General features: G+C 41.6%; 1 protein-coding gene across 8 annotated transcripts in view; it reads right to left on the bottom strand.

Moving 5' to 3' along the window:
- The window catches only part of FARP2 (FERM, ARH/RhoGEF and pleckstrin domain protein 2), a 79,990-nt gene that overhangs the window by 2,674 nt on the left and 65,313 nt on the right, over window positions 1-12,003 (bottom strand). For 6 of the 8 annotated variants that reach the window (XM_080604972.1, XM_080604968.1, XM_080604969.1 and 3 more), the window contains 11 exons: window positions 11,496-11,629; window positions 10,218-10,299; window positions 9,149-9,386; window positions 8,231-8,361; window positions 7,352-7,420; window positions 6,876-6,965; window positions 6,077-6,159; window positions 4,289-4,407; window positions 3,410-3,573; window positions 1,108-1,215; window positions 161-312 (listed from right to left, as the gene is read on the bottom strand). In XM_080604972.1, coding sequence (XP_080461098.1) covers window positions 161-312; window positions 1,108-1,215; window positions 3,410-3,573; window positions 4,289-4,407; window positions 6,077-6,159; window positions 6,876-6,965; window positions 7,352-7,420; window positions 8,231-8,361; window positions 9,149-9,386; window positions 10,218-10,299; window positions 11,496-11,629 — 1,370 coding nt within the window. Of the gene's footprint in view, window positions 1-160; window positions 313-1,107; window positions 1,216-2,161; window positions 2,302-3,409; window positions 3,574-4,288; window positions 4,408-6,076; window positions 6,160-6,875; window positions 6,966-7,351; window positions 7,421-8,230; window positions 8,362-9,148; window positions 9,387-10,217; window positions 10,300-11,495; window positions 11,630-12,003 lie in introns of those variants that run through there. The other 2 variants (XR_013955136.1, XR_013955137.1) reach the window with 2 other exon arrangements.

The following is a 12,003-nucleotide window of genomic DNA, read 5'->3' on the forward strand; positions in this document are numbered from 1 at the left end:
AGAGGAAGGAAACTTCATTACTGAGAATGTGCTGGGTGTTCTGTAAGGTCACTCAGACCAGGAAGTAGTCGGGAGTAAAGAGAGGGCTCTGCATTATCAACCAGTGAGTTAACAGCACATTATATACTAAGAAATATATACAGAGAAAACATAAAATTACCTCTCAAAGGTGTATTTGCTCTCAGCCCTGAAGAAATACACATGGGATTTGAACTGCAGCTTGAAGACATAATCCTTCTGAATGCCATCTGCCTCTACAGGAGAGCTGACTGCGTAGCCAAGCAGCGGGAGACTGGCCAAGGGATAATCGTCCTGGAAGAGCCAAACAGCACGGCCGTACTGCGAGACATCCCCTGCCACACAGCTCCCAGCACTGCTGCACTGTATAGTTTAGGGGCTTTGTATTTTTGCTTAGGAGCAAATGGGAGGAGGAGCTGCCTCTATCTCTTGTGAAGCCTGTGCTAGGCGAAAAGATTTCCCCCAGCTCCTCGCACCGTATTACAAAAGCTACTTGTTGCTCTTCCCCTGCCCTCCACTGCCTGCTGGGCTCTCCCTTTTCCCCTCCTCAGCAACTCTCTGGAATCCCAAGCACAGATCTAATGTGAAAGCTAAAATATCCTTCACAAAAGAAGTATGCCCCCAAGAAGCCAGAAAAGAATAAACAAGTTTGGGGGTTACTAAGATGAAAAGGCAGGCATTGCACTGCAGCACAGCTCGTTACAAAAAACAGATGCTGAATACACCCCTGGCAGAGAAATTCCTGATGCCTGCGTAACTGTAAACTGTGCTGCAGCCCCCAAGCGAGAGCAGGTAAGAGACAGAGACTGCCAAAGGCTGCTAATTCCCTGACCTCCCTTAGTGGAAGCATCGTGAGATCTCTTTCCCCTCAAATACAGCAGGTGAGCCCCATTAACAGAAATGGAAATCTTGATTACATGCTGCAAGGAGGGCCTGCAGCCTTACAGAGACTTGCTTCGTCAATTACTACCTAGTCTTTCACTGGTTACTCTCCAAATCACAACGAGAAGGGCCTGTAGCTGAAAGCAAAGGATCTCCAGGGTCCCCGCGCTACCCCAAACACCGTCCCTCTCAGCTACGTTGGCTCACCTGGTGCGTTTTGTAGAAGAACAGGCAGAAGTTGGTGAAGACGACCCACAGTTTCTGCCACCCGTTGCTGTTTTTGAACTTCCTCAGCAAGTACCCAGAGAGCTGGTTCTAGCACAGAATGAAAAAGAAAACTGCCATGAAACCACAGATCTCTGTCTTTGGGAAAAATAAGTCAGCTGATGCAGTTAAAGAGCCTGAGGCTCTCGGATATAACTGTTTCTGCATAAAACAGCACTTGCTCCCATGTTTTAAAAGGCCTCCTGGATATTTCATATGGTAACTGAATGTATCTTCGCATCACCAATTCTAGAAAACAACTGTGCTCTGTTCACATGCCAGTGATTAGCAAACTAGCAATTTCTCTCCCCTGATACAAAGTTACTTGATGTTTAACTGCTCACTGGATCTCAGTGTCACATCAGGCAGCACATGGCAGAGTGCCACACAGACCCAGCCGTCCAGCCCCCACTGTCCTGTGCACTCTATGGCCAGGGAAACAGCGATAGCCACAAGGGCATTCAGATAGCCACAAGGGCATTCATCCCTTTATTCACTTTTTTTTTCATGCAAAAAAAAATAAGTACAAGACACTGCGTGAGAAAGAAAATAAAGCAGCAGAGGAAACAAAGGCTGGTGATGGAAGCCAGAGCTGTGGACAGGAATGCAGCAGCTAGCTAAGCCAAGCCCCACGTGAAAAGCAGGCTGCAGGGAAGTGCTGTGCTAGTTAAATGTTGCCATTCTGGAGGCAGAGTCACCCAACGTTTGGGCGGTGGGGTAAGGAAACCTACAGCATGGAATGAAAGCAAATGGATTTTAAAATTAGAGAAAGACAGCACACAGCAGAATTACACAGAGAACCACTCTGGGAAGCAGAAATAGAAGGAAATCCTGTACCAACGAGGCAATATTGCAACTCCTCTGCTGGATAAATGGGGCATCCTCGTGCTAGCACAACACACGGGTTCACTAAGCAATTATGGAGTGAGAAGTTGCACATTTTACTTGGCATCCCATGGCTCCTCCCACCAGCGCAGAACTTGAGAGGCATTTTTACCTGGATCATGCACAGGTAATCAGACAGGGATAGGCTCTGGTTCCGGTACCAACAAACATGGGTGATTGTGTTGGGCCGTTGGGCCTGGCCCAGCAAATAGCGAGGAGGAAGCTCTGGAGAAACAGCAAGAGAGCAGAAAACTGAGCAGAGAAGAGGGGGAGAGAAAGAGAAAAACAGACCATTAGGATAAGAAAAGTGATGCCTGTTAAAGGAAAATGGATCGTGGAAAAAAATGACGGTGTTAGAACACAAAACAGAACGATGTGAGAGGATGCTGCAGGAATTCACAGGTTTAATCCCAGAGCCTGTGGGGGCAGGTATTGTTATATGGATACAGAACAGTGAGAAGGTGCTTTTCCCAAGGGTATCATCAAGGAAAGGAAGGCTTCTTCCCTCCAATAGAAACCACTTTCTTTGCTGGCTGTAATGCCCAACTTCTGGACCCTAAGCCTGTAATCTGTAAGAGCTCCCTTACTGAGCTATTAGTACGTGCCACACACCATGAAAACGCAGAAGCCTCGCTGCCCAACTTTTAAGTTCTTCCATTAAACAAAAAATACCTTCACTGCAGGGCAAGGAAGGCACAAATACACAGATCCATTGTCTTATTGCTGTTTGCCTAGCGAGTAACCTCCTTTTTCTCTTCTTGGTATTTAGGGTATCTCCCATTTCTGGAAATCTTCCAATTATGCCACCCTCCAGGAAGGTTTCCTAGCCAATTAAACCCGCTGAACTGCCTCCTGATGTTAAACTGAGATGCCAACGCAAGCAGCACGCAGAACAGACATCTGTCTCAAACCGTGCAGGCCTCAGAAACAAAACGTGCCATCAGTGCTGCCCCAAGCCACGCCAAGGGGTAAGGCCCAGCAGAACAGCAGCCCAGCAAACACGTAATAAAGCTCTGTTCGGCCTAACCCAATACCGGTCTAAACTCCCCCTGCAAGGTTCATTAAACCCAAATGAATAATTCAGGCCTAGGATATTAGGGTTTCCTATGAAATTTCCCTCCTTCAGCACATTTTCTGAAACAAAGGCCTGCTGCAGGGACAGCGCGGTGCACGTGTTTGGCGGACACGCAGACATGCATGAAGGTGAGCAAACATGCGGCGGCCTTTTCATCACCCATGCTCTCCCACAGACAGAGGAAGTGCTTCAATGGCAAAATGGAGCATGTAGTGGAGGATGAGCAGAGGCTGAGCGAGCCAAGACGGACAGAGGAAGACGTGAGAGCTGCGCCCTGCGGGGTACCTCAACAGCCACACTGTGGTCAGTCATGGAGACGCTGGTGTTGCGGTACCAGCACACGTGCATGGTTGTGTTGGCACGGTGGTGGCTCTGCCTGTCCAAGGAGCTACGAGAAGAGTGTATGTCATCTTCGGACTCCTGTTCTAGAGAGACCTCATCAGAGGATCCTGGGGGAGGAGAATTCAGCAGCGGTTTAAGAAAACTGTGCAATACAAAGAGCAAGAGGAGCAGGGATTCCTGTAAAAAAGAACAACTGTCTTTCCTCTTACAGTGGCCCATTTTTGAAATACATCAACTTGAATGTTACACAACTCCTAAAAGTCACTCCAAGCAGATAATTTTGGCTTTCATTACTCAGCTCTGCTTGGGGCAGCTGACTCAATGTTCTAGGGCAAGGGAGGAAAAATAAAAAAGTAACGAACAAATACCCCACACTTCACCTTCAGCTGATCCTTAGTGAGGAACAGAAAGCACTCTAGGGAGGGATACTACAAATTTCACCACATCCACAACACCAGAGATATGCACAAAGAATGCTGGGCTATAAAACAACTTGCTGAACTCCAAAGAAACCACTGAATTTAAGGACAAGAAAACACAACCTGGTTAAATGGAGAAAGTAGCTATATAAGAGATGAATAAGGACCTTATAAAATTAACAATTCTGCAGCTGGAGCATCTCTGCTGCAATTAGAGCTGCTAGCAACATCAGTCAAAGACGACAAGCGTATTTACTTTAACTAAGACATGACAAGAGTACAAGAGCTCTCCAATAGCATATGAATAATAAAATACTCCATTTATGTCATCGAATTTACAATGGGAAAAATGAGGAGGACTCAATGCCTGACACATTTCAAGAAGGCAGGAAACATCACTTACTGTTGGAGCGATTGCATACGGAGTTGTCCAGAAGCATATCAGATTTCTCAGTAGATTTCTTGGCCATTTCAATTGCCATGTTCAGGTCTTCCATCCACTTTCCCATCTCCAAGCGGGTGCTGCAAGACAAACAGTGTGAATGGTGACCACCCCAGCCTGGAGCCAGGGCAAAGTGCAACATTTCTAAACAAAGGCAAAAGTAACTGTCCAATACAATGAGCAGTCCCTTTCCGTTAAAATAAAATCAGAAAATTCCTCCAAAACACAAACTTTTCAGACAGGAAGCTGACTTCACATAGCCTTTACCACTATCTTCAAGCCTTGAAACAAGTTTAAAATAACCATTTTAAAACTTGGGCTTCACAAGAAAGAGAATGAATAGGCGGCCGAAGGGCCACATAATATCCCCATTCAGACCTGCCAGAATAATTTCAGTAATAGTTATTGTTCAAGACAAGGTTATTACCCAGCAGAGAAGCCTATAAATTTGAGGTTTAGTGCTCCAATTCTGTACTTTAGCGTACCCAACTCCAGCTGCCTGTTAGGGGACAAAGCCTTCTAAAGCTGATCCTGAGAGAACAGCTGTAGTAGATATCTTAAAGTACATTTCAGATAAAAAGGCAAAAAAAGTACAATGTTGAAGAATATCACTGAAATACAAATACGTATGGTGCTTGGACACCAAACACAAAGTGCTAAACTAAAAAGGCAGCACAGTCTTAGTCAAATATTTTGCATACCCTGTCCTTTACAGCATGAATTGGTCAGGTTAGCAAAAAGATCAGTACAATTCATACATCAGCATACCAAAATGAATTACGCTATCTTCAGATGGATTTACTTGTGGTTAAGCAGAGCAACTTGCCTGATTAACAGCTGAATTAAAGCCTGTATGATTTGTGTGTTAGCTTATGTATTCCACTGTGAGCATTTACAAAACCATTGCACATAAGCAAAGCCTGGTTCTATACATTGCATCTCTAAATGTGCTACCGATCCTCCTTGCCCACCTTTTTTACCATTCAAAACACAGAAGTGTGAGTTACTGCAGAGACAGTTTTGGTGCAAAGGCAGCTTGGCATATTCTCTCCCTTATGTGGTGAGCATCCTGAGTGCTGCCAACCAAATCCTGTCATTTCTGAGCATTTCCACACTTGGGAACTAGCACCAGCTGATGCAGAAACTGCTTCCCACAGAGACTGCTGGGTCCCAGCGGTGCTGCTCTCATCCTCCCCACCTCAGGCTTTTCTTGAGCCGTTGTAGCTGCACCTGCCTGATGCAGTAATTCCTCACACCAAGCTCGCTGCATAAATGACACTGACAAGAGATCAGTTCTCTCTACAAGCAAGCCTTTACTTTTTCTTCTCATCTCCCAGCTTCCTCCATGAGATCTGTGAAGGAACTCTCTCCTCCTTGCATCAATTTGCATGTTCTCAATTTTAATTCTTTTTGGTATTCTAAAATATTTGTCCGCTCACATTTCAGTTTGCCTTCTGCTTTACAGCAGTTGTTTAGAGGATGCCACTGGCAACTCAGCTAACTAGAAAACAATGCAATAGCAACGTTATTGCTGCTGCTGTGTTTGATAATACACCATTCTTTTAGCTAAACTACTCCTTCCTAAAGCACAACATTGATGAAGGAATTGTGAGGTGTCATGCATTTGTTTTTAAGTCATGTTTTCCAAAGGACACAAGAAACACCCCTGTCTCTACACCGAATCAAACAATAACTCTTTGGAGAAGGTATCTCTCAAACCTACATGCATTTGAGGAAAATAAATGTTACCTTGCTGCCACTACTATGGTTTTTTGTGCTGAATAGATTGTGAAGCAGTGTGGGACAGCCCATTCATTCTCACTCTCCTCCACCTGCAGAAAAAGAAAAGGTTTTTCTCATCACTGTTCAGTGATTGGTAAAGACTAAAAACTCTTCCCTTTGGCTGGCTAGGAATTTGAGTCACAATATGACTAAAACTCAGTTGCAGGGAATGCAAAAACAGCTGCTCTTTTATGAATATCACCTACTTTAAGTCTGTTTTTGCTCTCTATAAAAATCTTTATGGTGTGTTTCTACTGCCTTATCTCTAGCCGCACAGCACGACACTCAACAGGGTGAAGAAAGGAGGATTCTGAGCAGGATTCAGCTTACTACTTACCGGTGGGTCAAGCACTATCAGCTGCATATCAAACACAAAAAGAACAGTCCCATTAGAATATGGGGGGCAGGGACACAAGAGGATTGATTTCTTGCCTAAGTATGTACACAGCAAAAAAAGAAAAAAAAAGACAAATCCACGTTCCCAGATAAGCTTCTCAGTGTGGCATGAAAATTAATGGTCAAACGTGCTCCAGCTGCTTTGCTAATGAGATAGAAGGAATAAACTTATCCATGCAGACAAATCTTTGTTTAGCACGTAGGCTGAGGCACATGAAGGTCCAGCTCGTGACCAGCAGTACCACAGCTGCTCCCACTTGCCTGAAAGGCGTTTTCTGGTTCAGTCCTCACAGCCCTGGAGCAATGCCTCAACCTGACTTAAAGCATCCCAGTGCACAAGGAAATGACTTTGCAATTTCAAACCCCTTACCAACATCCCATGCAGAGGAAGATGTCCATGAATTTTGAATTGATTTGTCCCTGTAACCCCTTTGCTTGTGTACAGTAACATATCTGAGAACTGAAAAACAGAGGAAGAATACAATCAGTATTCTGCAAACAGCAGGTTGTAACAAGTATTTTTGACATTTTAAAAATCTGTTGTTTAAACATTACAGACAGAGGGAAAACCACCATTTCTTCATCAGTTTGGCCTGCTTTCCTTAAAACAATCCTATTGTTTATTTAGAAGAGAGATAATTAAAGAATTCTGTTAAAACTATCTGCCATTAAGGAAACAGGCTGAACAGAGAGCACTATCACAGTCACCCTCTGTAAAAAACCTTCAGAATAAATTTTTAGCTATGATTGCTTATTTTCATCATAAACACATGAGAACACACTTTCCACAACAGCTTTATCTTGAAGACCTTGAGCAGCCTGCAGAAAAGCAAAAGTAGCACCCACCAGAAAGAACATCCGCTGCTGTAAACCCTTCTTTGTGAGCTTGTACAGGCAACCTTCACGGATAAATTCCTGCAGAGGAAAAGAAAAAGTAAGGCAAAGCTTTATCTTTCCCAAACACAGAATTTTTATGGTTCTTTGTTTTCATCCCAGAGTGTACAGATGTTGATTGGTACCCAGCAATGATCCCGAACAGATTTGTTAAACGCCAAACACCATTCCTTCTGTTTGGTAACATGAATCAGCTCCTTGCTGCAGCCAGCATTTAAATCAGTGAAGCAAGAGAAGGAAAACGAGCAGAGTTCCTGTTGGATTTCAGCAGTTCACCTATTACACTTACATCCCATTGCAGTGATTGCCATCACATCCCAAAAGCATAAGCGATGCTCCTGGGCTTATGCTCAGTATATCTAGCAAAAACAAACAAACATAAAAACCAAGCAGGAACTAAACAAGCTCCCACAAAAACAGTCACCAATGCGGCTTTGTCCAGTGATGCTCCTCTCACCACTGCTATGTTGCCACGTGGTCTCAGTCCGCAAAGAGAGGTTGCATCAGACATACATAAGCAGAGTTGGCAGTGGACTTGTATCGAGTACATGACATACTGCTTCCCAACCAAATACAGAGTGCCACGTCCCAGCACACCCAGTTTCTGCCATAACGGAAACATGAAACTGTAGCCAGAGTCTAAGCAGAAGCATTTTTATCTATTTCCCTACAGCATCACCAAGGGCTCAATGTGACCTGCCACGTAGACAATTATTATACGAAGCCTTCACAGGCATTCTGGTAGAGGTGCTTACAGTAAATACCTTGTTGAAATGGATTCCTTGGCAATAAAAACAACAAAGGCTGTAGAAACTAAGTGAAGTTACTTACCCTCCCAGGTGCCGTGAGATTATCTATACCAATCAAGTCATGCTGTAGCTCTGTCAGTTTCTGGAAATTCTCCAAGCGGATAAGACTGTGCTGTAGCTGAGAGGTCATCTCTGTGACTTCCTTCAGTGCATCTGTAGGGAAAATGGCACCAAACAGATCAGAATAGAGGAGACAAACTCAGGCCACAAATTTTAACCCTGGAAAAATGAATCTGAAATCAATAGCCAGATTTATTCTTAAGAAACATTTCATAGCTACACAGGGACAAAACAGAGATTAATTAGCAACTGCAAAGCGCTTCCTATGCTTCTGAAGATTATTTGGTATATGAGACATAGCACAACTAAAAAGTAACTACCATGTAGCCAAAAGTCAATTCCAAAATTCAGAACAACTATTTCTGCCAAAGATTACTTTATAAAAAATAAAATGAAATCTGCAAATGAAATAGTTTCTTTGAAAGTTCTCTTTTGCATTTTCCAGACTAACAGTTAAGGTAATTTTCTATCTGTTGCAGAAAAATTCAGAGCCCTGCACCAGAGCATGGCAGGAGACTGGCAAAGCCTGCTACTCAAAAATTTTAAAGAAGAACAAAATTAATTTTTAAACATAGCCTGAACATTTTTTGAACTAAGCTGCCTTCTGACAGTTTTCTGCTTGATGTATTCTTTTTTCTCAGAAATTTAAATTAGAGAATTCACTTTGCAGTTGTGTTTTCAACAATCTAAATCAAAACTTCTGTGTATTTCTCACAGTTGTGTATGAGAATAAGAGATCCTGAATGAAGAAAAGGATAGTTTACATTGAATGTGTAGATAGAAGTAATGCTTACTGTCTCCCGCAGGGTACCTGCAAAATTTGTTATGTACAGGGGAATGGGATTCTGCCTAGCACATATACAGCTGAGTGCTCACTCACTCCGGCAGTCTGCAAAGTCCCGGTGCTCCGCTGTGTAGTGCTTGCAAAGTCTCCCCAAGATCAGCTTGTAGTGCATTAGTCTCTGGATTGGTTTGAGCAGAAAAGTATTGAGTGGCAGATAGCAAACTTTCTGCAGCTCGAACTCCTTATAAACCATTTCCAGTTTCTTTAGGCGTTTAGTTGCTTTCTCCAGTTCTGTCAGGACCTCATCATGCTTCTGCAAGTAACTTGTAAACTCCTGTTGAATCATAAAAAATTACTCAGATTAAAGGAAAGTCTTCTACAGACTTCACAGTGAATAAGAAACAACTTTTCCCCTCTTTGCTTTTGTCTCAGACCATGACTTTGTAATCCAAGACTGCATACACTGTCATAAATACTGACAAAAAACAGCATTGACTACATTATATGTTTTAACTGCTTTGTTAAAAAAGCAGTATTAAAATTAATAATATTTTCTTGATTGTCAACTGTTTGCTATTTATGTCAGCTGGGCTGATGTTTGCCTTCTATGAAAACTGACGGTACTATCACCAGTTAATGCTTTTCCATTCCAAGACAATTCTTGTTGATTACTGACTTCTTTCAAGTTAGGACAGGCAAAAGTGAGCTGAGGAATGACCATTCCTCTACTGCAACAAAATGTGACTGTCCCACAAATGTCCTCTATTCCAAATAAAGGTGCCTTGGATTCAGAACAAACTACTCCAGTTAAAATTATTCACATTTTGGAATTAATCAACCATATGAAACAGTGCCTCCATAGGGGATGGTTACAGTTATGCAAGTATAGCAAGACAGTGAAGCTAATTTAACAATCTTTCCTTGTCTTCTGCTGAGTAGCCAAAAAACATAGTCTTTCCTCGAGGTAAATGTAGGTGGTCAAACAAGCAGCAGTTGTATAAAGCCTTGTTGTAAATATTATGTTTTATTTTTGCTTAGCAATGTTAATTGTTTGCAAGTCATTTCAAGTTAATTTAAAATCCTAAACCTTGAAGTATCATCCTTGACAACAGGATAAAAATGAATCAACAACGCTGAGATTCCATTATTTAAATCATTTAGCTACCTTTAGCGTACGCATATTCCTGAGCATGACATCTCCAATGCGTTGATAATCTCCTTTCATGTGAGCATTGGTTTTTCCTTCCCTGAAATGTATGTAAAAAGATGAAATAAGAAGATGTAGTCCATGAGAGAGGAATACATTTCCATTTCCTCCCTCCAATCCACCCATTATTTCAAGACAGAATCTTTAAAAAAGGCTTCCCAGGTATCTGCATATTTAAGAACTACTTTTGTAAAATTATGGGAATAAGTACTAATGTTAATCCTTCCTCTACCCATTTTTAGCTGCATTTCCTTTCCCTGCATTTCCTAGCATTTCCATTTCACTGCTTGGGTTGAAAATTTGGTACAGTAAATGTGGAAGCAACATGTAGTAACAAAAACAAAAGCCACACTTGGAAAGCAGAGAAAGGAATAGAAATGAATTTTCCTGAAAGTCTATTACAGAGTTTAACCCTTCAGACTTCTGAATAAATGATGTATTATGATCCCACCCAAGTTTATGAATTTATTTTTTGTTCATACTTTGCTTACTATAATTTTTCATTTCCCTTACTCCAGATTCAGGTTGCTTTCATCTTATACAATGATCTGGATTGTTCTCTCTAGAGCAGAAAGCTTTCCAAGTGAGGCAGAATACCTGGGTATACAGCAGGCTACTTGATTCACCAACATAAAAAGGAAGAGAAAAAAAATTAACTAATGTTTCAATATCACCAAGAGGAGGGAAAATCACCTTCTTCTGAATGATAATTAGATTCTTTATATATTACATCTCAGGCCAGGAGAAATTAGATGCTTTATATATTACGTCTCAGGCCAGGAGAAAGTAATACATAGATTAAAAGACTAAAAACATGCTCTTTAAAGTAAATTGTGCTGCAAGACTGAACTCTAATTACAAAAAGTGTTTTCCAGATTTTCACCAGAGATTCATTAACTGGAAGATATTGAAAAAGCTCACACATTATTTTTTTGACCTTGTGTTCCTTCTCTTTTCTAAGGCTAGAGAAATAACAAGAAGTTATATTACAAAACCCTTGGTCTGGCACACAATTCATATGAATACAGGATAGCATGTACAAGACAGTGCTTGGAAATTTTACTTATTTATTTTTTAATCATAATTAAAATATTTTCCTTGACTCTATTTAAGCAGAAATACCAATTCAAATAGAGAAATACCAATTCAAATACAGACGAAGTACATTTTTGATGTGAGGACATAAGAAAAGGTTCTTTCTGACTGTTGGCCATGCACTGTACTATTAATGCTTACCAGAGCGATAACCTTTGCTCAATTTCTTTCAGAAAGCCTCGATGAAACTCATAAATTGGGTCTATGTTAGAGAAGAGTAACGTCATCAGGCCTTCTGGCATAGCATTCTCCTTGATGACTGCACTGCGAAACCACTGCAGAAAGAATCATAAATTACGTTTTTTTTCTCTGTTTAAGAAACATATTCTATTTAAGGAATTTATCACCAGCATAAACATGCTTCTGCAGGGATGGGGGAAGGAGAAAGTGTATGAACAAGGAAACAGCAGAAAGGAAGAAGAAACATTTAGGGAAGATCTGAGAAAGATGAACAGATGTTATTCCTTTCCTTGCCAAACATTACAAATATGAGGCTTGTTATTGTTTCCAGGCATAAGCATGTTTCTTAATGCAATGATGAGATGGTTGGTAACGACTCTGAGGCACAGCAAATTACAGAGTAACTGCCACAGCTGATGTTTTATGTCTGCTTTTACTTCAAGGCAGAACCACAGCTCTTTCATAAAAC

The sequence above is a fragment of the Anser brachyrhynchus genome, assembly GCF_964034855.1.
Source record: "Anser brachyrhynchus genome assembly, chromosome: 9".
In the NCBI taxonomy this organism is placed as follows: Eukaryota; Metazoa; Chordata; class Aves; order Anseriformes; family Anatidae; genus Anser; species Anser brachyrhynchus.